Here is a 26,518-nt window from a genome sequence, read left to right as displayed (position 1 = left end):
TTATCCCAGCCCCCTCTAGGGATCTCAGATGCCTCCTCTCTCCTACCATAAGCAGGGAGCTCCCCTGCCTCCTTGGTGTCACCTTCTTCCGGGGGCTGTGTGGGTGCTCCTGCTTTGCCTTCTGCAGGAGGCTTAAACCTTTCCCCGGTGCTCCCTGCATGAGCCACGCAGGCTGGGTTGCCTCCTCCCCGTGCCGGAGCCCACCTCATGAGCTGCCAGCCCATTCTCTCTCTCTCTGGCACTCTCCCCACCCCAGATCTGGCGGAGTTTTTAAACTTTCCCACAGCAGCCGGTACGGCTGCTGGGCTTGGCCCAGCTGTTTCCCACACCAGAAACAGCTGATTAAACAGCCAGCATAATGCTGGTTCATGTGGCTGTGGGCGCGGGCGTGTCTTCTGCTCCGGCTGTCCTGCGGGAGGTCAGTTAGCTCCTCCGGAGACTTGCTCTCAGGGCCTGGGGCCTGCAGGGTCCACTCTCTCCCCCTCAAGAGCCTGTGGGGGTGCCTCGCCGCCACAGGCCCTTTTCCAATCCTCTCGTACCTGGCCAGAGCCCCATGAGTGCTCATAAAGCTGTGCCAGGGGCCCCACTATGACCCCCACCAATTCCCTAAGCACCCTTGGGTGAAGAGCATCTGGATCTACTGATTTAAACACGTCCAGCCCCTCCAAGAATTCTCTAACTAGGTCATCCCTGACCCTAGACTTGGCAGTCCCTCCCCTGGATCCATCCATAATCCTAGTTGGGGAAATGTCCCGGTGCCTGTTCAGGAATATGGAGGCAAAGAATTTGTTAAAGATGTCAGCTTTTTCGTTAGCTGCAATCACCAGATTACCAAGCTTGTCCTGTAGGGGCCCCATGTTCCCTGGTGCCTTCTTCTTACTTCCTATGTATTTGGAAAAGGACTTTTTGTTATCCTTAATTCTGGTCACTTGCCCTAGCTCCATGTCTACCTTGCCCTTCCTAACAGCCTCCCTGCAGTCCTGAGCAATGGAGGTGTAATCCTCCTTGGTGATAGCCCCTTGCTTCCACTGTTTGTACACCTCCTTTTTTGCCCTCAGGCATCCCTGGATGCCTTTGTTGAGCCATGGGGGCTTCTTAGCACTCCTGGGATTAAAAAATCAGTCTAAAGTAAGAGAAAAGTTAGAAACATTTTTTTCTGGACATCTTTAGGCACCATGGAAGTATAGTGAATGTCATGTGTTTGTAGCTTCTGCTACTGTCTTGAATCATTTGGTGGTTTGCTTCCTGAACTGAAATCAGACACTGAAAATTAAAGCTGTATTTCTTGTCCACTCTCACAAAGAAAATTCCTGCCTTACTTGGCTTTCATTTTGATAGGACAGTCAGAGAAAATACTGGAACCAAAGAAAAAGTATTTTCACAATCTTTCTTCCTCATTTAATCCAGAGAAAAAAGCTTCTTTGTGGAAGCAATTTATCCACAAATAATCCCTGATTATTACAATCACTCTTAACAATTTCTTATTAAAATTAGAATAGGCGTGAAGAACAGTTAAACAAGAGGTGAACAAATACACCTCAGAGCTTCTCATAAGATGCTAAACATGTTCCCTATAACCTAACTGTACCCAAGATATTTATTTCATTGTAATAGCAGAACTACAACCACATAATAACATAGGGTATAGCTAAATACAACAAGCCAGCTTATACACTGGTGTGGAGTGGCATAGGTCTGCCAGGGCAGCTGCAGTATATTGGTTTACACAAGCTAAAAATCTGGCCCAGTGATTCAAACTCAAAGGGGATATAAAGATTTATTGTATGCTTTGTTTCAGATTTAGAACAGTCTTCTGAGAGTTCTACATTTGGGCTGCAGAGGAATGTGTTTGTGATTGCTAGAGTTTAAATGAGGAATTGCTGAGAAATGAAGAAATCACCAGTCAAGCTAAGATAAACACACAGGGGAGGCAGGGAGAGATACAGAATGGCCTTGGCATCCTGGCAGCCTTGGCATTCTGGACTACAATAGTCAGACATGTGATGGGCCCATCAGATATGGAACAGCCCAAATGCCAGTTGGAAATGGGGTAGGGAAAAGGGCTTTTGTGAGAGGAATCAGGCAAAAGATCTTGATCGTTTACCGCATGTAACCCCTCACATTGGACAGGGGACAATGAAAACATTTTCCTGAAGATCAGGAATTTCAGTGGATGAGGTCAATAGACACTTCCCCAATCCCAACCTTTTCATGATTTGCTGTGTGGGATCTGGAACCCAGTTGCCATCCACACTATGTGTAATCCATCATGTTCAGAGCTGTCCAAGAATTCAGAGAGCTATATTTCTCCTGCACTGTAAAGAGACATGGATTGTAAAGAACATCTGACTGACAGGGTAAGAGGTATTGCTCAGGGAATGAATTGGACCCCTCCAGGATGACTTAGCAGTCAGCACATCCATGAATCAGGGTATTAGCTCCTGAGCATTTAAATACCTTCATAAACAAGAAGATGCATTGTTCTGTCTAATCAGGGATAACCCCAATGAGTGATGTACTTCTTAGCAGAAACCTTGGCCCCAGTTCTAGCTCCCATGGTACTAAATTAGTATGTGCAGGTTTCATGCTGTTTCCTTGCAGGGAGGTAAATGTCACCTTGATGGTTTTTGGTGACTTCACATTACAGTTCTGACATATGCATACAGTGTTTGTTGTGGCCGACACAAATTCTTGTCAGTAAATTTGAACACACAAACCACAAGTCATGATTGCTACTGGGCATTTAGATAACTTTATAAACAGGAAGATGCCGTTAATCATTATCAGATAGTTCAGGGGTTGTCAACTGAGGGTACGTGTACCCCTGGGGGTACTTGGACCGGTCCTAGGGGGTACTTGTGGGTGAGTGGGGATAGAGTGCTGCTGTTCCTAGGAGCAGGGCTGGTGCAGGGTGAGGGCAGCAGTGCCCCTCTGCGGAGTGGGGAAGCTTGCATGCAGTGGCCACTGCCACCACACACCAGCCCGGTGAGCTTCCTTGCCCCACAGAGGGATGCTGCTGCCCTCACCCCAGCCTGGTGAACTTCCCCTACCCACCTCGGTCCTGCTCCTAGGAGGTGGCAGTGCTCTGTCCCCACCTGCCCGGGCGCCGTCCCCAGCTTCCTGCTCTGTATCCGGCTGCATGCTACCCCTCCCCGCCCTGCTCAGTGTCTGGCTACCGGGGGTACTTAGACTAAAAAAGACTGAACACCCCTAAGATAGTTGATCAGGCTTCTAGTAGTGGGGATTAATACAGGGAGATATTAATTCCATAGATTCTTAGACAAATCAGGTATTTTTTACACTGTACCTTGTTATAATTCATAACATGATCCAATAACATAAAACTATGCATAGGTTCATCCTTATGATTAAGCAATCAAATATTGATTGTGAGTGTTACTTTCATGTCAAGTAAGCACATTCCAATGTTATCTTGCTCTCTGCTTACTCTGTTCTGTTGGGTACCTCATCATCCTCCCTGGTAATTGAGAAATTACCTTGTTCATTGCATTCTTGAAGCATAGTTTTTGTTCACTCCCATTTGGGGCCCCATACCATTCCATACCAGAGCATGCCACATTTTTGCAAGTGCATTGGGCACTGCTAGGTTGAGCTGCTTTAGCTGCTTCTAAGTTTGAGGGAGCCTTAGCCGATTACCCATTCCACTCAATTTAATGAGGCTTGAGCCTCTAGGTCAGTCAGCACCATTCACTCAGGACCTGGATGAAATATTTTTGTCAAAAAGGTCTTGGGGAAAGCATATTTTAAAAATGAAACACTGTAAAAACTGTTCACGAAAAAGCCAATGAAGCCAATGGACATTCTTGTCTCCTTTGGAATATGGAGTGAAAATTATATGCCATAAAACAAGCCAAGAGCCATAGGAGTTAAAATTTGCAAGTCTAAAATTCTGCAGAAAGCAAGAGAATGCATTGGAACATTTGGAATCTGGTCAAGAACTTTCTGGAATGGACAGAATTAGCATAACCTGCCATAGTAGATAAAGAAAACATGTAGGATGGTCCAACCAAAATCTGATACATACTTGGGAAGGTATGTAGGAATGTTGTAGTTAAATAAGTTGTAATTAAATATTGTAATTAAACAAGTTCATTAATCAGCAAATTTTAAGATGCATGGCACCAAATGTGGCCGATAATGTGTGGGCAATGATGTAGCCTTCATGTAAGGGTTTCCAATGTATAACATTTGGATTTGTGTTTAACCCGGCATTATCCTTGCTGTCAGACAGTCTGATCACCTGGCTTATTGAATGAATAAAGGCTACACAGAGTTTATACTCACTGGGTGTGTCTACACATGCTTTTATGTGCACCTAAACTTAATACACATTAGCCTAATGTGCATTAAGGTGATTTAGGCATGCTTCCACACACGCACACATTAATACACATTAACACGGGTGTGTGGAATGATTTGGGACTAAATTTAGTCCCAAATCAATGGATACACCCCATGTTAATGAGCATTAGTTAGTCTACATGTTTGCTAATGCAGTTTAACTATTCCCGCATAAATGTAATACCTGCTTTAGGAAGGTATCAAATTTAGGCTTGAATAGCCTTAAATCACCATTTTTAAGGCGTATTAAGGGCATGCACATGTAGACACATGCCCTTAATGTGCCTTAAATTGGGCTAATGTGCATTAAGTGTGCATGTGTAGATATAGCCACTGAATAGCTGCTGCATGCTTCTTTAAACTGTATTGCAATAGGACCTCACAGGTCCCTGCAGGCCAAAACCAGAAATCAGTCATTTTCTGGTCAGCCTGGTTGTGCATATGGGTCTCCTGCCGACCTTCCTGGGCACCTTGGGTGTGTGAGGAATGCCTGAGGTAGCCCCTCTAGGTCTGGGCAGGCTTCACTTCCCAGGTGACTTGACTTTATCAAGTTATACAAAGTTCATAATTTCCTTTGATTATTTTTTCTGGAATCAACAAATCCTTTGAAATCATCCCATGGTTTAATTTATTTGTGTATTCTGAGGCAAACAGGACCCCATGGCTGCAGACCTCATTATCAGTTCTAATAGGAAGAGCTATTTTTTTCACTGAACAAACCTTCCCTTTCATGAAAACAACCAGGTGGTTCCTATCCCAGGCCTTGAACAAATGTTGGGTGATATAACCACTTGGCACAATCCAGCCACACAATCTCATAAATATGAGCTGGTTAGACATTCTATATGTAAACAGGATGGACCAGCATAATAGGTGAGACCAATTTTTATTTTCTTCTTAAATGTGTAGAATTCATTTAAACAAAACAGTTTTCTCCTTCAGACAATATGTAGGGGCAGCTGGAGTATGTTAGCCAGTCAATGGCAGCAGGGGGTATATAGCCATATCCTCTGCATTACATAGGATTCCTCTCTAGGTCAAAGTCCTGAGCTCCTTATTTTAATGGAAGTTTTGGGTGAATAGAGGAGGTACAGGGTGCCCCACAGAACTTTCCCCATTTTCAAAACACTAAAGCCAATACCAAAATGCTTTGGTAGCTCTCATGGAGTTGACATTTAAGCAGATGTAGGTAATAGTCACATGGACTATGTAGCTAAACAAGTCCTAGTCCTCAGCCCATATAAACTGTTTCATAACAGCAGTGACTTTTCCCCAGGTGGTGGGACAGAACGGTATGCAAGGACCAAGGCTGGGTGGGTAAGTCTCATTATGGAACAGGGTTTGGGAAGGGGACTGTCTTGGACTGGATTAAAAAGCCATGAACTACGAGAAGATATGTGAAGTACTATTCCAGGGCTCTGGGCAGTATGAAAAGAGTTTCCTCTGATACCTGTGTAGGTAGAAGTGATAGTGCTGTGTTAGAGCACTAGGTTTCTAGAGGGAGGTAGCCTGTGTGTGGATGGGGCAAATTTAAAAGTTTGGGGACTGTGAATTTCAGTAGTCTGCTGTCTGCATTAATACAGTGACACAGGTAAGCTGAAAACTGCAAAGAGATCCAGGAAACCCCAGGGGAGGATCCTGCAGCTGACACCGTCACTTCAGCCTCCCCACCCCCCGCCCCCTACACCACTTCTCCTGCCTTCCCCATCAGCCAAACAATCAAGTCTTTCATTAGGGCAGAGTGACATTGGGGATGGAATCCGGAGGCTCCAGGTTGAACGTCAGCATAAGCGAAGCCTGAGGAACAGGTGTTGCAGGTGGTGCTTTTGGGAACATTACCTGAACCAAGTAAGAATGTTAAATGGCCCTGATGCAGGAGGACAGTATGCATCACTGAGGGCAGGTTGAGGGCAAACTTCTAGTGAGTGGCACTGTAGGGCACTGTGGCCTGCCTCAAAGAGGTGGGTTTCATTTGTCTTGAAAGGTCAGAATCGGTCAACGGGCTGAAAGGTTTTCTGTGGGTCTCAGTTGGCTGTGGAGCTAGTAGGGGGCTAGAGCAGGTACAAGGCCCAGTAAGTAGCCATAAGACTTTCACAGCTGAGGTAGGAAGAGAGGCAGGATCCATGCTTAGGGAGCAACAAGGCATTATGGAGGCAGCTGGGTGCCTAGAGGATCAAAAAACAAGTGTGTAATGCATATAAGATAGTAGGAAGCCTCAGGCAGAGGTTCAAGCAGTGGATTAATGTGTAAACTCTCCTTATAAGTCAGCAAGAACTGTGGTGGGAGAAAAGCTTGGCTGTAAGGCTAGAAGCAGAGGCCTGGAGTTATAAATGAGTGCTCCACACTGTGTGCTAGTGTCCACAGGCTTTTATGTGGGGAGCACAGCAGGTTTCCAATATGGGAAAGAATCTGGGGTTTAATGCTGGACTTCTGTACCAGGTGTTGGGCACAGGGCCCCAGTAGGAGGTTCCTCTGGCACAGGGAGGCTGGGTCATAGCTGGTGAGGATGCTAAGTGTACTGCTACTTCTCTCCCAGCCAGCCTGCTGGCTAAAGTAAGAAGGGCTGCTACTCCTCCTCTGGGAAGCTAGTGCTGCAGGAGGTATAAGTACTGATGTTGGGGCTGGGAGTAGCCTTTGTGTAGGAGAAGTGCCACATGCCTTCCCTCCCACTCTGGGCTGCCATTCTGGGCTGGTCCTGATCTGGCCCATCTGGTGCCTGATCACCTGATTCGCAAGGAACACCATGGGGACATTCACAACCCAAGGAAATTCAATTATTGTCTGGGGTCAATATGCTGAGCCAACACAGGGGCTGAGAGGTAGAATCAGACACAGATTGTGCCTGGGTGCTATGCAACATACCTGGGCATAGGGAATGGCCAGGCTGAGAGAGTTCAGGAAGCAGCAAACCTACTCCTTGTAACCTGCAAGCAGAGGAGGGGGACAGGAACGGGGCTGGGGCTGGGCTTGGCACTTCGCACTCGCCTGCGAGTGGCGCTGCTTGGGCCACACCAGCACCACTCGCGGGGGATGGGCCACACCAGCTGAGCACTGAGCCCAGCCCTGTCCTCATCCCTTGCGAGTGGCACCAGGCTCACAGGGGATGGGGTTGCATCACCCAAGTGCCAAACCTGGATCTGTTTGCTGCAAGTGGCATGGCCAAATGCAGAGCCTAGTGAGATGGGGACGAGATGGGGATAGGCTCGGCACTCAGCTGGCACTGCCTCATTCCCTGTGAGTGGCACCAGATTTGGCACTTGACTGGGATGGCCCCAGAGGGGGTGGGGAGGGAGACAGGGATGGGGCTGGGTTTGGCACTCAGCTGGCACTGCCTCATCCCCTGTGAGCAGCACCAGGCTTGGCGGTTGGCTGGGGTGGCCCCATCCCCTGTGAACAGCGCTGGTGTGGCCCAGGAAGCACCACTTGCAGGGGATGAGGCTGCAGCAGTCAAGCGCCGAGCTCAGCCCTGTGCCCAATGTTTTGATATGGCACAGTGTATAAGTTGAGTTTCATTTTTAAGACCCAAAAATTGGACTTCAAAACCTGACTTATACACAACGAAATATGGTATGTTTTAGTAGTGGCTGATTATTTTTCCAAGTGGGCAGAAGCATACCCTCTCTCTGATCAGGAGGCTAAGACTGTGGTGAAGGTATTTGTTGAGAGATTTGTGTGCTACCAGGTACGTCTACATGAGATGCTATGTTGCCATAGTGATGAACTACAGTGACGCAGCTCATTACTAGGGAGATGTAGTGTGAGCAGGCACGAACCGTGATGCTGACGCTGCTGTTCAGTAGCAATGAGCTACTTCTTAGTAGCTTGTTGCTACTATGTAGTAGGGTTGGAAATGACTCGTGTGCCATCAGGACTGTGCAGTAATGATGGTTAGTACTAAAGCAAGTACTAAATGATTGCAGTAAAGACTGCACAGTTGGGGGCATGTGTAGACACACCCACCATGGTGTACCTAGATCCCTACACACTGACCAGGGAAGAAATTTTGAATCTCAACTGTTTCATCATGTATGTGACCTTTTGGAAATCAGCAAAACCTGCACCATGCTGTATGACCCCCAATCTCATGGATTAGTGGACAATTCAACTGCACTCTGGTTGACATGCTGTCCTCCCTGATCAAAGACAATCAAGAGTGGGATGAGTTACTCCCTTATGTCATGATAGCTTACTGGAGCAGAGTGCAGTCATCTACGGGATATATACCATCTATGGTATTCTTTGGATGGGAGATTTACCTGTCTATTGTTGTCTCTGAAGTAAATATTTCACAAGAATTTAACAAACCAGCTGAATATTTTACAAAGATGGCTGGCTATCTAAGTTCAGTTAGCCAAGCTGTTAAGAGACATCAAGTTGCAGCCACACAAAGCCACTGGCCAGACAGTCCTTGACACAACATTGGCTGGTTATTTGCTGTTGTCAAGTGCTTGGAAGGAGCTGATTGGAAACACAGCAAGGCAGGTGGAGATGCACAATAATTCAGAGCTGGGAACATATGAGAACTGTCTTCCTCATCTTATATTTAAAACAAGCTCCTGGAGATGCCACAAAAGGAGTGCAATTACCTCCAGGGGCTCAGGAACATCCTTAGGGAGACTGGTTTGTTGTACATGACAACCCTGTTCAGCACTGGCAACACGTAGCGGGTGCACATGGGTGCATATGCAACCTCTTAGCATGGCATTGCACCTCCTGTAAAAAGGTGCTCCTGACACTGTTGGCGGCGCCTGCAGGCAGTCACCGCTCGTCACTCCCCGCCCTTGCTGCTGCCACCGCCGGCAGTGTCTGCAGGTGGTCATCAACCACCAGTCAGTGCTCACCACCCTTTCTCCCCACCACCGACAGTGCCGTGGCTGCCTGTGGGTGCTCACCGCTTGCCTCTACCACACTCCTGCCGCTGACAGCACTGCTGCTGCCTGTGGGAGCTCGCTGTGCCCTCCCCAGCCTCTGGGGGCATGTGATGTTCGTTCATGCTGTCCGGCACTGGGAGGTAGGGAATATGCAGTGTGCTGCCATGTCTGCCACTCTAACCTTTCACCCCAGCACTTTGGACTTTGGTTTCCTTTTTCCCTTCAGGATGGGAGCCATGAAGTTGGTGTTGTCCTTGCTGACTGTGGCTTACCTGCTGCACACAGCTGCCACGCTGAGGATCAGTGCTTTTAACATCCGGACGTGTGGAGACACTAAGTTGTCCAATGAGACCATTGCAGGAATTATTGTCAATGTAAGTGCTGGGTGGGGAGGGTGTGGGTGTCTGTCACTACAGCAAGCAGTGCAAAGTTTTCCAGGAAAGAACTGGAACAAGGTGTTTTAGAAATCTGCTTTCTTTGGGGCTGGAGAAGAATTTACCACAGGGGATGAAAGCCACTAAGAAGCAATAATGAAAGGGAAGTGGTGAGGGGCCAACTTCTGGGCTATGGTTTTGCTTGGCTAGCTGTGATCAGTCAAGGGGCTGCAAAGTGGGTTGGGGCTGTAGCTCTTCTAGGGAAGTTTTGCCCTTATCCTCTCAGTGACAAATGGAGACACTCTGTCACAGGCCTGCCCAGAATCTTTGCAAGGGGTCACGTTTCAGCCACACCCTGCCTTGCATACTGAGAAGCATGGGCAGAGCTAGAATTTTGAAAAAGGGGGGTGCAGATGGAGAGGTGCATCAGCACATTTAAAACAACATGTATTATTTTCCAGTTAGAAAAACTAGAAGCTTTGCTAATATGCTAGGGGCCTGGGGCTGTATTATTTGATTTAAGATTGAAGCAAAAACAAATATAACTTCATCAGAATGAGTTAAAAACCATCTGCAGGGCTGTGAAATAGGAACTTCATTACCAGGGCAACTAACAGACAGCAGATTTTCAGAACAAAGAATAGCTTGATTGTTGGAACAAAAGAATTGTTAACACCTGTGGAATGAAGAGTTTGAAGAAGGGATCAGGTAAATTATAAAGAGCCATGAAGTCAATTAATTCCCTCAGCACTGTCTGACTAGAAGTGCTATTGCCACTGCCAGGCAGTTGGCTTTAAAGTTTGTGTGGAGTAGAATCATAGGGCAGGGGTTACAAGTGCACCCCCTCTAGATCTGCCCCTGCTGAGAAGTGACACTGAATCCCATGTGCAAAGATAGCTAGATAACTCATGAATGCCCATATGCGGCCATCAATCCCTCCATTATTTTACAAGAAACACAGAGGCTGACTGGTTTTCTGGCTAGTATTTCCCTGGGCCAGACTTTGTGTGATCACTGCTGGGTTTCTGTCCACTCAGCTGGGATTTTGCTGGTTGGTTCCATAGCCCTCTGGAGTAGCTGTGGTCCAAATGCTACCATGTGCATCCTGCTCTAGGCTGTTGCCTCACCTCAGCTGCTGCAGGGCTCAGCCCCATTCTCCCAGCTTGTGTACTTCAGTGGAAAATAAGGTAATCCCAATTCAGCTGGAGGGTGAAGGGTGGGGAGGCCAAGAGTCCAGAAGCCACCTCTCTGCTGGTGTGTGGCTGCAGCATGTGATTCTGTTTGGGGTTCTTGACTTCTGACTTTCTTGGGTTTTATGTGTCTCTAAGGAAATATGGACAGAAAGCTGGTCAGCAAAGCGCTGTCTGCTCAGAGATGGCTCTGAGTAGAACAGATTCACCCCCGCCTTTGGGATTGAAATGGGGACAAGGGCAGGAAAAAATGTTCCAGGAACAGGGAGAGGTAACCTTATCCTCAGTGTCAGCAGGAAGGGCTCCTTAGGGGATGCAGTGTCAGAGCAATCACAGAATAAATGGGAGTGTTATGGCTCCTTCAGGCACAGGACACATGGGGCCAAACTTAGCTGCAGTGTAAACTGGGATGATTGACTTGATGTCATAATACTACCACAATACTGAGCTTGGCCCAGAAGCTGGTTGTTTTTACAGGGAAATGACTGGATATAGGCATCAGAGTCATAAATGTTCCTGGTTTATTCTGTACTCCCTTGATTGTCCGGTTGAACTTTCCCCACGTTAGGGACAGATTCTGATCTCTGTGACAGCAGTGTAGAACTAGAGACAAGCTTCAGTAGGGTAATACTAGATCTTCATCCAGGAAGGTCCCCTCAGTCTGCCCCTGAGGATCACAGTCTTCTTCAGGCCCAGGCCCTCCAATAGCAGTGATGGTGCCAGTGGCTAGTGTAGCTGGCCCTGGGAACACCTGGGCTGCTCTACATTGAGCCTGACAGCTCTGAGCTTTGTCTTTCCACCAGATATTGTCAATGTATGACCTCATTACGGTGCAGGAGGTCCGGGACTCTGACCTCAGTGCTGTGAAGAAACTGATGAACAAGCTCAACAGGTACAGGGGTGGGGGTGGGGAGAGAAGCCTGAATCATTGTTTTGGGGTGGTATGCTACATGGCAGATATAGATAAGGACTGTTTGGCAAAGCAGAGAGCAGCACCCCCAAGGTTAGGCTCCAGGATGACCTGATGAAGCTATAGTGAGGGCAGAGCATGGGGGCTGCATCTTTGCAGCTGGTTCTGTCAGAACTGAGTAAGGACACCTGAGTGCATGGGAGCCAGTCACAATAGAAATGCAGAAGGGGTTGGATTCAGCTGTGCTGGGCACTGAGCACCCTTGTTTACACCTGAGTCAAGTGAGCGCAGCCTGATTACTGCTGGGACAGAGGCAAGGAAAGGGGTTGTGGGAATGGGTGCCATCATTAGGGCATGGAAGTTAATGTGCAGGACAAGCCTCTCTGACTGGCAGCAAGAAACTAAATATAGCCTCAAGTAAGATGAGCTTGGGATGATTCTGGTTGTGGAGGGATTAGTGTAGAGGTGGGCCCACAAGCCAGATACTAAGATCTGGAGCCACCTGCATTGCCCAGACATGCAGGTGCTCATCATTCCTTCAGCTCAGTCCCCTATTGGAAGAACAGTTGTAGTTTGCAGGGCATAGGAATGAGAAAGATACCACCTGAGTTCATAGCATCATAGAAGAGCAGAGATGGAAGGGACATCCAGTTGAACCCCATGCTCAAAGCAGGCTCATCCCTGTCTAAATGATTCCAGACACATGTTTGTTTAACCTACTTTAAAATACTTCAGGGCAAACCTTCAAACTACCAGGCACAATACCTGAAACATCAAAACACCCTTAAATTAGGGTGACCATATGTCTTGTTTTAGCTAGCATAGTCCCAGATTTCATGGGCTGGTCCCAGCAACTGTTGGGAATTATAATGGGCATCCCAGAAACTCAGGGGCACGGTCTGGCCTGGAGTCAGAGCAGTGTGGAGCACCTCGCAAGCACCATTGCCTGCCTGGTGTACAGCCTTGCCCTGCTGACTTGTGAGAGCTGGGAAGGGGCGGTGGACAGCATCCCTGGTTTCCCAGATGATGTCTCAGATTTCCAGGATTTCCATATGGTCAGCCTACCTTTACCTTGCCATCGGTAAAGCAGGGGGATGAGTGTGCTGTCAGTGCTTTGCCACTGCAAGGCCACCTAAGCCTAGGGAGAGCTTGGGTGCCATGGAGGCACCTGGTATAGAGGAAGATATCTTCAGAAGTGCAGCAATGTCACTGGATGTAGTGGAGATGCGGTGGGAGTGGGGAGGGGATGCTAGGGCTAGGGGTGGAGAGACATGCTGCTTGTTTGAGATGCTTGTGGTACACAGCTGCCTTACCCCCTGCACAGGTCTTAGTGCTGGCTTTTCCTTTGCCCTCTCCAGAATGTCACCGCATCTATACAGCTATGTGGTCAGCCTGCCCCTGGGGAGAACCTCCTACAAGGAACAGTACCTCTTCATTTATAGGTAACAGCCCACCAGCACAGCCAGTGCTGGCACCAGTGCTGTAGGTAGTTGCGGGTGGTCATCCCAGGCAGTGCTGGTTAGGGGAAGGTGACCTGTTCTGGGCAGAGCCAGGCCACCACTCCCTTGGCAGGTGCACATTGCTTTGGTTGTACAGCCCAAGGCTTTTGCTGCTGCCCTCTCCCTGCCAGGGCTGCTGAGGGATCCAAACAGCAGGTCCAGACTCTACACTGAACCAGTGACTGCATGTGTGGTGATGTCTGGGGCACCTGCAGGGTTAAACACATTCTGGGTCCCTCTGCTGGTGAGGCTGCCAATCACTGCTGATCCCTGCCTTTAGCACCCCCATGCCCCTGCAATGTATCGCAATTAGCGCGACATGGCTGCTCTGTCTCATTTCCTGACAGGACAGGGATGATGTCTGTTGTGGACAGTTACTATTATGAAGACGGCTGTGAATCCTGCATGAATGACACCTTCAGCAGAGAGCCCTTCATCGTGAAGTTCTCTTCTCCTCACACAGGTGGGTTGGGCTGTAGGGATCCTGGCTGCATGGTGTTTAGAGCACCCATTCACCAGACTTAGCTTGCAAGTGGGCTGGCAAATTCCTGCTCCCTCCATTGGGGATGTAACTAAGATGTCTGCAGCAAATTTGAAGATGCTGCTTCTGACACAGAGGCAAGCCAGGATCCAAACCCAGGACAGGCACAGGGATGGTTTGAAACACCATATCCCGCTCCTGGCAGGTCAGGCTGCTCATGACCAAGGTCAGAATCAGGGATCAGTTCAGTCCCCATGGAGACAGGTGCCCTCCTGTTGCATACCCCTGCCTTAGGTGAATCCATTGCTTCCCAGGTGTATTCTGGTTGCGGGTTTTATGGAGGACAGGGTGTCTGAACTGCCTTTATAAGCCCCAGAGCATTGATTCCCCTATGGACCAGCCCCTGGGCCCCTCACATAATTAGTGAAGTTGCTCCTTCTGCAGTGGAGAAGTGTCATCCTCAGGCCTTGGGCAGCTACACTCTCAACCGGCTCTACCCTAGGATTCTCTGGCAGTCTTTTCCCCCACTTAGCCCCTTTCTGCACCCTGCTCAGCTACTCTGTGATGCCCTTGGCAGGCTGCTTCCTCAGGATTCAACCACCCAAGACCACATTTGGGACTGACTCCAGGTCTGGTGGTATCAGTTACACTATCATGTGGCTGCGGGTGCGCTGGGGAGGCCAGCATGGCAGACTGGAACTACTGGCACTTCAAGGACACTCAGTGCTGCACCTGCAAAGGGGAAATAACTGGTCCAGGTGAACTGTGTCAGTGGGTATTTCCTAAAAACCACATAGAACTGGCCTGTGTTCTGAGCACCTCTCTAGGCATTTCCTGTCTTGCAGCACCCAGAGGGAAATAATTCTGCAGCTGGAACATTAAGTGCCATTGTGCTGCTGAATGGGGATAGATTCTCAGGGCCAGATTGTATCTACCTGTTAGGCACCTAAGTGTAATCCCTATTACACCCTGCTTGCTTCTGAAAAAGGAGTTAATACAAAAGGTGGGTGAGTCCTCTTCCTCCTCACTGCCTTTTTGTGAGGCAATCCTAAGGGTCAGATGATGTTACAAATCTTGATGCGCTAATGAATTTTCAGGAACTTGAATAGGGTAGTATAGTGTCTCATTTACATACTTAATAGGCAGAAAAAAATCTGACCCTCAGAGCCAGGCTGGGCCTGAAGGCTGACAGGAAGGAGGAGCTGTAGCATCTTAATGTACCACCACCATGCTACAGTACTACCTGATCTTCCTGCCACAAGCAGAGAGCTTGGTTGGCTGTGTGGGGTGTGGCTATTTCCACACCACTTTCCTGCCCATATCTGGTGTCTAGGTTAAGCTCATTTCCACCTTATCTCCTTCATGTGACATGATGAAAGAGCTTTGAAGGCAATACTACTTTGTCCCTTGAATATACAGTTGGGTTTGTTCCCTTGTATGGAAAAGTCACAGCTGTGCATGTGCATGTGTGAGATGTGTGTGTAACTGCTGTTTCTCTGGCAGAGGTGAAGGAATTTGTGCTGGTGCCTCTGCATGCGTCCCCCAATGAGGCTGTTGCAGAGATTGATGCCCTCTACGATGTCTACTTAGATGTCATCAGCAAGTGGGCGACAGATGTAAGCAGATGGGTCCACACATCACGTGGAAGAATGCATCGGCTTCCTCTTCCTGTGATATAACTTACCTAGGGGCTGAGGAAGAACTGTAAAGGCAGACCCAGTGATTAGGCTTTGCTCTGGAATTGTGCTGAAGGCCATCCTCAGTGATCCATCTGTTAATGGGTCATTTGGGCTGGGGATTAAAAGGCAAGTCAGTGCAGTGCCAGCCACATCATTCCCTTGTGTGCTGTTGGCTACAGGAACTGGCGTGATAGCTTGCTAGTCTGATGGGCCACCAAGGATGGGGATAGACTTTCTCCTTTTCTTGTTCTAGTCTGAGGTGGTTTGCTTCCACTCTGAGACAACAGCTAACTTGGTGATAGAAGGTCCTGGTGCTCCATGCTCTGACTAGTCTTCATCTCCTGTGGAAAGCACTTCAAGCCTGCTGGGCAGGTGTCACCCCTGGTTTGGCCCAATACAGGGGACCAGGAATGCCCTAAGGTGCCCTAAGGCACCTGCACCCAGCCAGGTCTGCTGTGATGCCATTTTCTGGGCCGGGGTTGGTACTGAGCACTGGGTTTCCTTCTGCTCCCCCAGGCTCTGGGGAAATTAACCCCCTCAGTCCATATTCAGTTCCTGATTAGTATCCAATAATGTGATCAAGCTGAAATGTCACCTGTGCTGCCCAAAATGTATGTGAACCCCTGAACCCACAAGATCTTATGGGTCTCAGCCACACACCTGCACAGACATGACTCCTTTGGGGACACTCAGGTCTCTTGGGCACTGAAGACAGCTGCTCTCTTGTGACTTTAGCTTGACAAGGTGAAATGAGCTTCTTATTCTTATTCCAGTCTCTGCTGGAAAGGTTCAAGCAGCACCTACCCTCTGCTCCACCTCCATACCCCATACTTGGGAGCCATTTGGGCAGTTTGGGCAGAGCCCAAGGCTGGGATGAGCCTCACAGCCCACCCTGTGCTCCCACCCTTAGGGTTGAATGAGCCAACCTCTTCAGCCTTGTTTCCTAGGTTCCTGTTCCTGCTTTGTGCTCAACTCTGTGGTAGCCCCTGATCTCAGCTTTTGACTGCTGACCCCAAGTTGCAATGTTTGGATCTTGGCCCCCAACTTGGTCTCTGCCTTGGACACTTTAGTGCCCTTGAAGCCAGGATCAGGCCCACCTCAGTTCCTACTTTGATACACACACTTGCCCTGACCATGGCTCCCATGGCCTGCCTGCAGCCTCCATGAGGGAGTTGCTTCTGCTCTTCACATGGAGGGTGATGCCCAGGCTATCAGGACAGTACTGGTTACAGAACTGGCATGCATACTCCTGGTACTAGATTTCAGGGCCCTGGGGAAGCACTGAGGTCCGTAGCCTGAACTCAGAGTATGCTATCCTCATGCTACAGACACTGGCTGAGAGTGGAAGCGCTTGATCCAGCAACCTCCCTCATTTCAGTGATGGAACTGGGGACAGCCAGATCTTACCCATGCCCATGCCTTAACCAGAGGCCCATATTTTCTCCTGGGGAGCAGCCCCTAGCCAGGAGGGCCTCAGCTGGCACTCCAGGGCTGCACATTCTGTCAGGGCACCCAGCAAGGCTCCAGGTGAAGGGCTGTGCAGGAGGTTCCCAAGATGCTGGCAAGGCTGTGGCTATGCCCTGCCTGCTAACATGGCTTTCCCTTGGCAGAATATTCTCTTCCTGGGAGACTTCAATGCTGGCTGCTCCTATGTCAGCCCTGAGGACTGGGCCTCCATCCGCCTGCGCACCAACAGAGCGTTCCAGTGGCTCATTCCTGACAGTGCTGACACCACTGTGTCACACACTGTCTGTGCCTATGACCGGTAAGACACCACCAGGGCAGGAGGTGCTTCCTGAAAAAGATGGGAGGTCTGGGAGTGGGGAGGGAGCAGGGTATGATGTGGGGGGAAGCCAGAATATGGGGTCCCAATTGGAAATTTAGTCCTCCCTGGTGACAGGAGCTCTCCCTTTGATTTCATTGTGAATAGTCTCCTGCTGGAACTGCCTGGGCTTTACAGAGAGGAAGCACCTTGCTGTGGGATAGGTCATGCCCCTTACATTGACTGAAGAGTGTTACCCCCGTAGGGCTGGCCTGGTGGCCTTACTGCTGCTGGAGTGGTGGAGCATAGAAACCATTACTGGGAGCCCCTGGCTGGCAGCCTGTACAGAAGCTGGATCTAAATCAGCCATGAACTCCTCTGTCCATTTGAGGGGTTGGGCTGGTGCTAACGCAGATTGGCAGGGTAGTGCTGGGGGCCCATGTAGACCCCCCCCCCCCCCCCAAGTCACCAGCTGCTGCAGTGCAGTCAGATGAAAGGCAGGTGTGATGTTAGAGTTGCAGCAGGGCAGCCTAATCAGAGACCTAAGAGGGTTGGCATTTGTGTGAGATGCGCATGTATGGCCAGGGCCAGTTGTGGGGCTTGAAAGAAAAGGGGTGGGCAATGGGATGGAGGAGAGGATGGGAGCTGGGAAATGCTCTCATGGGCACTGACTTTGGGACTGCCGTGGAGCATCAGATGCCTCTGTTGCTGCTGGAAACCCCAGGGTAAGCGGAACATATTTCCTGTCATATTTGATGCTGAATCCAGCACTGATGAATGTGTGACAAGACTCCTTTGGCCTCTTACAGGATTGTTGCAAGTGGCTCTGAGATGAAAAGCTGTCTGATTCCTGAGACTGCCCATGTCAACAACTTCCAAAGGGCTTTCAACCTGCAGTACAAGGATGTAAGTGATGCCCAGGGTCCTGCTGGGTGCTGACAGCAAGCTCTGGCTGTTATTTCCTTGGGAGAACAGCAGCCATAGTCAGTACTCATGCCAAGGGCAGAAACAGCATTTCTGCTAGGTCTAGGCTACATCAACTCTAGTGGGGAATTTCCCAAGTGTGAAGGTTAAGCCTGCTCAGCAAAGCTGCCTACAGCTTGCATCATGCCAATATAACAGGGCAGGATTTTCTCTGCTGTGATTACCTCTGGGGGTAGATGGGCACTAGAGCTGTTGGGTCTGATTCTGTAGAGCTCTACACTGTGTGCAAAGTGACTCTGCAGCATGGCACATGGTTTACCCACTGGGATTGTCTGGGCTATCCCACCTAGTCAGCTCTCTGCCACTGCAATGGCCCCTGATATGGGTGGCGCTTGGTCCTTTTTGTTCTGTGCCTGAAGCACACATTTTGGTCTTGTGGGGACCAAAATGCTTTGATCTTACTAAAATATGCATTTAATGCAGATATATCAGAGTGCACCTAAATAGCTTATGATTACAGCAGGTCAAAAGAAATGATTTAGCAGTTACCTGTGGGCTCAAGCTCTGGGAAATGATAAATGGCAGTGTTTCACCCACTCTTAACCCTGGGATAAATGACCCAACAAAGGGAAAGACAATGGAGAACAAGGCCCCAGATGCTGTTCCATGACCTCTTGCTTAGAAGCAGAACCTCCACTTGGAAGTCCAGCAGGTTGTCACTGCCCTGTAGAGCACTCTCTGCTTCAGCAAGTCTTCTTCATTGCGTCTCCAGTCCAACCTTCCTATATAGTCTGTTCCCAATATTCTGCATAGGCCACTGCTTCTGGTGTTGGTGTTGCCAGAACTTGTGGGGTGCACTGTGGTGCTACAGGGCATCTCAGGAGATAATCCATGGTTTGCCTCTTCTGACAAACACATTGATCAGTCATGTAAAGGCCCCATGCATCTTCCAAGACTCGCTTTCAATCTGTTCAGACTCCACCATGTATACCATTTGTAGCTGGAGCTGGATGCTAACTCCTTAGTCGGGGTGATTCCTCGCTGGCTCCATTCAACAGCTTTGTTTCCTAGTTTCTCCAATTCTTTTTGCCAGAGGGTAGTTCTGACTGATTCTAGTGATGTGGTCAATGATATGGGAGAGGACAAAAAGCTGTTTTTCGATCAGAGACAATGGTGAACTGGTTGATGTCAGTATAGTGGGTGGCGGCTGTCTGACTCTTGTACCTCCCAGTCAGTGTCACCTGCTACTTTCCTTGTGATATAAGGAGGTGCTATGCCAGATAGTGTGTAAAGTCAGAGAACAAGGGTGCATTTTAGGCAGCCTGTTATAATTCTGCATATATCATTTAGGGTGGTGTCAATAAGTTTACTGTGACTTGAGCGTCCCCAGGTGGTGCAGGCATATTCAGCCACAGACAAACAAATTGTCAAGGCAGTAGTGCCTAGGACGGATGAATGTGCTCCCCACTTGGAATTTGCAAGGTTACACAGAATTTTGTTCATGTGCGTTTAATATGACTTGGCTTTAGCATTTAATATGTGTTTAAGTGTATGGTCCAGTGTTACCCCTAAGTAGACTGGGTGTTTCTGATGTTCAAGACTCTGCTCACCCCAGGCTACATTCAGGTGTCATTCTATATCCCAGTTCCTCATACTGGAAGTAGATGGAAAGTGCAGATTTGGGTTTTGCTAGGGTTGGGTTTAAGATGATTATTTAGGTAATAATCTGACATCTTGTTCAGTGACCTTGCCAGGATCTTCTCTGTGTCCTCAAAATTCTTCTGCTGTGTGGTAATGCAGGAATTGTCAGTGTGACAAACATGGGAGCTCCCCAACCAGCCACAGTACTGGTTTCCCACTGCCTCTGGGCATGCCATCTGCCTATCTCACTTGCCATGCCTTGCTGTTAAGTAATTAGGATCTGAATTAGGTGGGAGGATGACCATTCTGGGCCCTGGTGTCTAGGGCCTTTAGTACACTCTCCTACCTCCCCTTAGGAACATCTGCGATGCATGGGACACCTAACAGTGGCCTGAGGCTGGGCCCAAGTCATTACAGTATTAGGCCTCTCACGCCCTGCCCTGTTACGGGCCATACTCATACTGCCTCCCTCTCACTAAGGCCTCTCACAGTCCACCATCTCTCATACGGTCTCTCTTATACTGCCCTTGCTGGGCCTCACTCATACCCCTCCTGCTTTTCCCCCAGGGTCACACTCACCCTGCCCTCACCTGGAGGGTCCTTAGGATTGATTCCCTTCACTCCCTGGCCAGCAAGCCTTTTGGGCATCTCCCGCTACCCTCATCCAAGTGAGCGCTGGGTGGTTTGCAAAATACTGCACAGACTCTGCCCTTGTCTCATAGCCAGGTAACTTCCCATCTCCATACAGGGCTGCTGACTCCACCCTCATTTCTCCATTACTTCTCCTCTGCTGCCCTCCAATTGGCCTCAGGTGCCAGAAGGCTTACCTGGATCAAATTCAGTTGCCCAGGTTAACAGGACCTCAATTCATGGCCCCTACTCACAGGGCCTCAATTCAATACTCCACCCCCTTCTCTGGGGCCCAGGGCTGAACACCCCCACAGGCTCAGGTGCCCCTCCTCAGTATGCCTGGCCCACAACTCTCTCTCTCTCCCCAGGGTCTTACACCCTAAAGGGCTCAGGTGCCACCCATGGGCATGCGTAGCCCCACTACCCACTTCAGGCCTTGCGCCCTATCAGGATCAGGCGGCCCACATAGACATACCTGGCCCTAACTCCCTCTGATGTTACTCATAACCCACCAGATGGTGGGTCCAGGGGTTATTAAGGTGCTCCAACCCTCCTTTCACCAGGATGGTCCTCCAACCTGGCATTTGCTGGCCCTGCCCCACCACTGGCAGTCCCACCAGGCCTCCCTATCCCAGTAGGGTGCAGTTTTAGGTCATGCCCAGGACCAGGAGCCTCCAAGCCGCCTCATAGCTCCTGCCCTTATCTCCAGGTTGTCTCCGGAGCAGCAGCTCCAGTGGGAGATGTTTCCTCCTCAGTGCCAGGCAGCAACTGCTCTCTCCAGCTCTACTGGCCTGAGTCTTAAGATGGCTACTCATCAGGACTGGGCTGCACTTGCCTGCTGCCTGGCCCAGTTCTTAAAGTGGCAGAGCACCATGAGTGCTCCGATACATACCTTCCCCCTTAAGATGTTTTCTGGGGACGGTTTTCCCTGCTGCTCAGCCAACAAGCACCCCCAGAGCTTGCAAACTTCCTGAGTGGTGAGCACCCCACTGGTGCTCTACCACAGTCAACATAGATGAACTGCTGACATTTGGCAGGAAGTGTCTGATTGTTAATGTAGATGTTGAATAAAAGTGGGTTGAGCACATTGCCTTCTTTGTGGTAAGCCATTCTTTTGGGAGCACACTGCTTCAGTAAGTAGCAGCCTTTGCATGTTGCCTCCATGGCCATTGTGTGTAGTCTCCCCAGGCCTACCATCAGGCCTCACGATTTGTTAAAATCACCAAATCTCAGGGTCAGGAGGAATCTCAGGTCATCTAGTCCAGCCTCTTTTTTGTGTGTCTTAAGCATAATTGCAGATTTGTTGGAATCTGACAGGCCACATCATGAGCACTTCTGCTATGGCTTCAAATTTGCAACCTCTAGGCTATCAACCATGCACCTTAGCACCCTCACAGGACCCCAGCCTCCAGCCCAGCTCCTGAACAGGTGCAGAATGGGCTACTTTTAAATCATCCCAGACAGATGTTCATCCTGTTGCTTCTTGAAAACCTCCAAGGAAGATTTCACAATAATCCTGGGTCTACCTCTGTCTCATGCTGGGGTAATGACTGAAACCAGCCAGGACCTGGTATAGACAAAAATTGGATAACAGTCTTAAAATACCTGAATAGTGGTTTTAAAGAAGATAGGGCTGCAGGGGACAGGACAAGGTATAACAATTTTAAATTGCAACAGAGGAAGAATTTGAGGAAGGTTAAGCATTGGAACAAGCTGTCCAGATTGTGAAGTCTCCATCCTTGGAAGTTTTAAAGAATAAATGAGACAGACATTTGGTTGGAATCCTGCCTTGCCCAGGGGCTGGACTACATGGCATCTTGAGGCCCTTCGAGACCTATTTTTCTGCTATTCTCTGATTCTGTGAGACTTCCACTTCTCCTTCTCCAGCATGTATCACGATGGGGAATTAGAGCATGGGGTCTCTGCTCTTATCTTGGCTCTGCTGCAGGCTGCTAATTGTGCTCTGAGGACTCTGACGGGGACACAATCACTCAGGCAGGAGTGTAGTGTGGACTAAGCTTTAGTCTGGAAAGTATTTTACACTCACTTTGCACTAGTGTTGACTGATTCCTAGGAGCACAGGGCAGTAAAAGTTTAAACCTCTGTTCTGAATGTTTTGGCTAATTCTCCTTCCCTCTCTGTGCCTTGGTTTCTGCGTGAGGTAGAATCATAGAAAGCTAGGGTTAGAAGAGACCTCAGGAGGTCATCTAGTCCAACCTCCTGCTCAAAGTAAGACCAGCCCCAACTAGATCATCCCAGCCAAAGCTTTGTCTAGGCAGGTTTTGGAAACCCCCAAGGATGGAGCTTCCACCACCTCCCTGGGTAATCTGTTCCAGTGTTTTATTACCATCCTAGTGATAAAAGACTTCCTAATATCTAACCTAAACTTCCCTTGCTGCAGCCTGAGACTGTTGCTCCTTGTTCTGTCATCCACCACCACTGAGATGAGTCTAGCTTCATCCTCTTTCGAACCCCCCTTCAGGTAGTTGAAGATTGCTATTGAGTCTCCTCTCAGTCTTCTCTTCTCTGGACTAGAGAAGCCCAGTTCCTCCAGTCTTTTCTTATAAGTTATGTCCCCCAGCCCCCTCACCATTTTTGTTGCCCTCTGCTGGACTCTAATTTGTCCACAACTTTTCCATAGTGGGGGCCCAAAACTGAACATAGTACTCCAGATGTGGCATCATCCATGCTGAATAGAGGGGAATAATCTCTTCCCTTGACCTACTGGCAACACACTTACCAATGAAGCCCAGGATCCTGTTAGTCTTCTTGGCAACTAGGGCACAGTGCTGGCTTATATTCAGCTTATTATCCACTGTAACCCCCAGGTGTTCTTAGGCTGGCAAATGAAAAGTGCTGTGGGGGCTCCTGGTACAGCTCTATTCCCAACTTGGCTACTGTACGTGATATTGATGGAATGAGTATGGGGTGTGGCTCCCAGTTTTCCTGGCTTTCCTGTTTTGTGTGGAACAACATGGCAATGGCACCAAGCAACCTGTTTAATCACTGTAACAGGGGGCCATCCCTAGGCCAATCACAATGTTGGTCTGCTCACCTGCCCAGGGCAGTTCATCCTTCTATCACACCTTTGTTGTAACCAAGTGAAATGTCAAGGACAGGGGCAGGCAATTATTTTGGGTGGAGGGCCGCTTACTGAGTTTTGGCAAGCCATCGAGGGCCGCATGACAGGCAGCCAGGGGCAAATGAATATTAATTTTCTACATTTTTAGGGGCCCCATGGGCCGGATAGAATGGCCTGGAGGGCCGCATCCAGCCCACGGGCCGCATTTTGCCCACCCCTGGTCAAGGGTGTAATACACAGCTCCATACCATCTCCACACCATATCCCATACCTTGCAGATGACATCACTATATAGCTCCAGCTCCACACTGGGTCCCACTATATTTCATACTGACATTTGGACCCTGACCTGGATCCCTCCTGCTCAGGCAGCCTAGCTCCCTAGACCCCTTTCCCACTCAGAAGTGGCCACCTCCAGAACCTTTGGCCTTGCAGGCCCTGGCCTTGCCTCTAGGCCAGTCAGGACTCCAGGCAGCTGGCTCTGGCCGTCCCTTGTGGTAGGCGTTCTGGTCCTTTGACCCTCATGGTTCTGGCCCTAGCATTGACCAGTCAAGGTTCTTGAGCAGCAAGCCCTCTCTCCCACATGGGTCTGCCTTCTCGGGCCTCTCCAAATAATGTCTCCACTTTCTGAGCTCGTGGACCACATAATTTCTCCAGAACCCTCCTGGACCTGTTCTTCCACTCTCACTGGACTCACTAGTTCTCTGCCCCTCACTGGGCCTGTACTCCAGCTGGCCTATGTGCAGTCCTTCAGCCCCTCATGGACCCCACTCTCAGTGCCCTCCAGCTGTCACTCTGCCCCCTCACTGGGACCAGTACTCTGCCCTCTCACTGGGGTTTCTGGGCCTTGCAGCCCATGGGCCTCAGGCCCCACTCTCTGTGGGCCTTGGCCTTATGCTTTTCTGTCAGGGCGTGCTCCCCTAGCTTTTCCCCTCCACAGGTGACCCACAAGGCAGTCAAGGCTAAGGCTTTCTGGCACCTCATACTTGTACTTGGCTTTCACCAGGGAGGCACAGGTCTGATATTTCCTGGAGGCTGCCCCGCCACAGGCAGCACCACCACACCATCCAACCCTAGCAGGGTGTAGTTTCAGGTCATGCTCCAGGACCAGGAACCTCCTCCATCCCTACTGTTCCTACCCTTAACCTCCAGGATGTTCTGGCAGCAGCAGCAGACTGGCTGGGCAGTGTTGTTCCCTTGACTCCCAGCAGCAACTACCAGTTTAACTCCAAGGGCCTGGGCTTAAACTGAGGCTGCCCAGGCCGCCTCTAATCCAGGGGCCCTCTTGAAGTCATGTGACCACCTTATTAGGCCTAGCCACACCTGCTCAAGCCGCTTAAAGTGGCAGGCACAATCTGTGCCCTGCCACAATCACACATACCATAGCGAGTGCCTCTGGGGTGGGAATGTAGTGACCTGGTAGGACTGTGTTTGATAGCCTTTGCATAATTCTGACATAGGAGGATCTCAAGGTCCTTCAGAAGTGTTAGCAACACTCTGGTAGTGACTCAGGAGGCGGAAGATCAGTATTTCCATGTTGTGCAGGTGGGGAAACTGAGGTATAGAACTCAAAGCTTGGCCCCAGGCCATGCAGTGAGTTAGCATCAGAGCACAGAGCATGCCAGGCACTGCTTAGGACCAGAAGATCTTTCATTCCACAGCATGCACAAACCATACAGACTATAATGCTCAATGGAGGACTCGTACCTCTCTCTGTTTCTGTTCAGGCCCTGGCAGTCAGCGACCATTTCCCTGTGGAGGTGACCCTGAGGTCTTTCTGAGACTTGCTTATTCCTCTCTCCTTCCATCTACCAATGGCTGTGGCTACCAAGAAAACTGCCTCTACCACATGCAAATTCTCTGCCAGGCACTGCTACTTGTAGTTGCAACTCCTTCACATGAACTCCCAGGACTGCATCTCAGTATCCAGGACTACAGGCAAACACCTGTCCTCCTGTCAGCCAACAGCAGCTTCTGATAGTTTCATGCCTCATCTAACCCAGCATTTCTTAACCCATGGGTCTCAACTCAAAAGTGGGTCACAAGAATATATGAAAGGGTCCTGAATCAACTTAAAAAATTGATTTTCCTTTAAAGGAGAAAAACATGGGAAACCATGGCTTCTCCCTTGCAGTCTGGCAGAGTTCCAGCCAATGAAGGGCTGCTAGGGGCCTCCCCAGGCCCCACACACCCAACCCCTGCCCCACACATGAGGGGGCAGCAGGTTAGGAGTGAGGGGCACTGGGTTGGGACTGGCTACTGATGTTTACAAATGGGTCCTGATACAAAAAAAGTTGAGAACCTATTATAGTCCATTAGCATTCCCTGCTGCATACCTGAATGATAGGCACACCTGTTCCTTCATATAGCTAGTAAGCTATTGGGATTTGCTCTTGGGATTGCTTGGAGAAAAATGTTGGAGGCAACGGTGGAGGGGAGGTGATCTTATGGTAATTTTAGAAGTGCCTGGTGAGCTGGTAGAAGCCAACTCAAGATTTTATTCTTCAGTCTCATGGTAGGATATTTTCCCCCTTAAATCAACTCCTGGAGTCATGTCATTAAAATAATTAGTTTCTAGTCCTTGTGTTTGTGGAGAAAAGTTTGATGCTGTGACCATCCAAGGCTCAAACCCAGCATTTACTGCTCTTAATATCTCATGATTTTAAACCAGCGTCATGATTAGGGGGGCCTGACCTGAAGAGCACTTTGTGCCTGAAAGCTTGACCAATATCTTTCCCAGTTGGCCTAATAAAAGATATCACAAAAAAAAATATTTCCTCTTGTTTGCTTCCTGTTATATGGTATTTTTATTGTATTTATATAGCTGTAGTATATTCATATTTTGAGCACAAATGGCTGTGAAATGTAACAATTATCTCAGTGATATGAGAGACACTGGCTGTTCTACAATTCCAAAGCTACCACAATTCTATCAACGATTGCCCTATGAGATTTCTGTTTTGCATCTAACAGGTCCTGTCTTTTATAATTCAGCACCTGCACTCACTGAGCTTTATGAAAAATACAGGGTAGCATGGCCCTCTTTCAATTTGCTATAACACACACTGCATTTACATGTGAGCTTTACTGTGAAGCTGACTAATTAGCTCAGC

The 26,518-nt window shown here is 49.1% G+C and overlaps 1 protein-coding gene across 1 annotated transcript; it reads left to right on the top strand.

The window, feature by feature from the left end:
• The first annotated feature begins 7,845 nt into the window (after window positions 1-7,845).
• Window positions 7,846-26,154, top strand: LOC102567153 (deoxyribonuclease-1). Its single transcript, XM_019489958.2, has 8 exons — window positions 7,846-9,607; window positions 11,601-11,689; window positions 13,066-13,149; window positions 13,554-13,669; window positions 15,191-15,303; window positions 16,977-17,131; window positions 17,938-18,034; window positions 25,133-26,154. Exons 1-8 carry the CDS (start codon window positions 9,344-9,346, stop codon window positions 25,184-25,186), a joined length of 972 nt encoding a protein of 323 aa, XP_019345503.2. The 5' UTR covers window positions 7,846-9,343; the 3' UTR covers window positions 25,187-26,154.
• The last annotated feature ends 364 nt before the right edge of the window (window positions 26,155-26,518 follow it).

Source organism: Alligator mississippiensis, chromosome 13 (genome assembly GCF_030867095.1).
Source record: "Alligator mississippiensis isolate rAllMis1 chromosome 13, rAllMis1, whole genome shotgun sequence".
Lineage (NCBI taxonomy): Eukaryota > Metazoa > Chordata > Crocodylia > Alligatoridae > Alligator > Alligator mississippiensis.
Note: the sequence above shows the minus strand (reverse complement) of the source record. Positions and strands in the feature narration are given on the sequence as shown.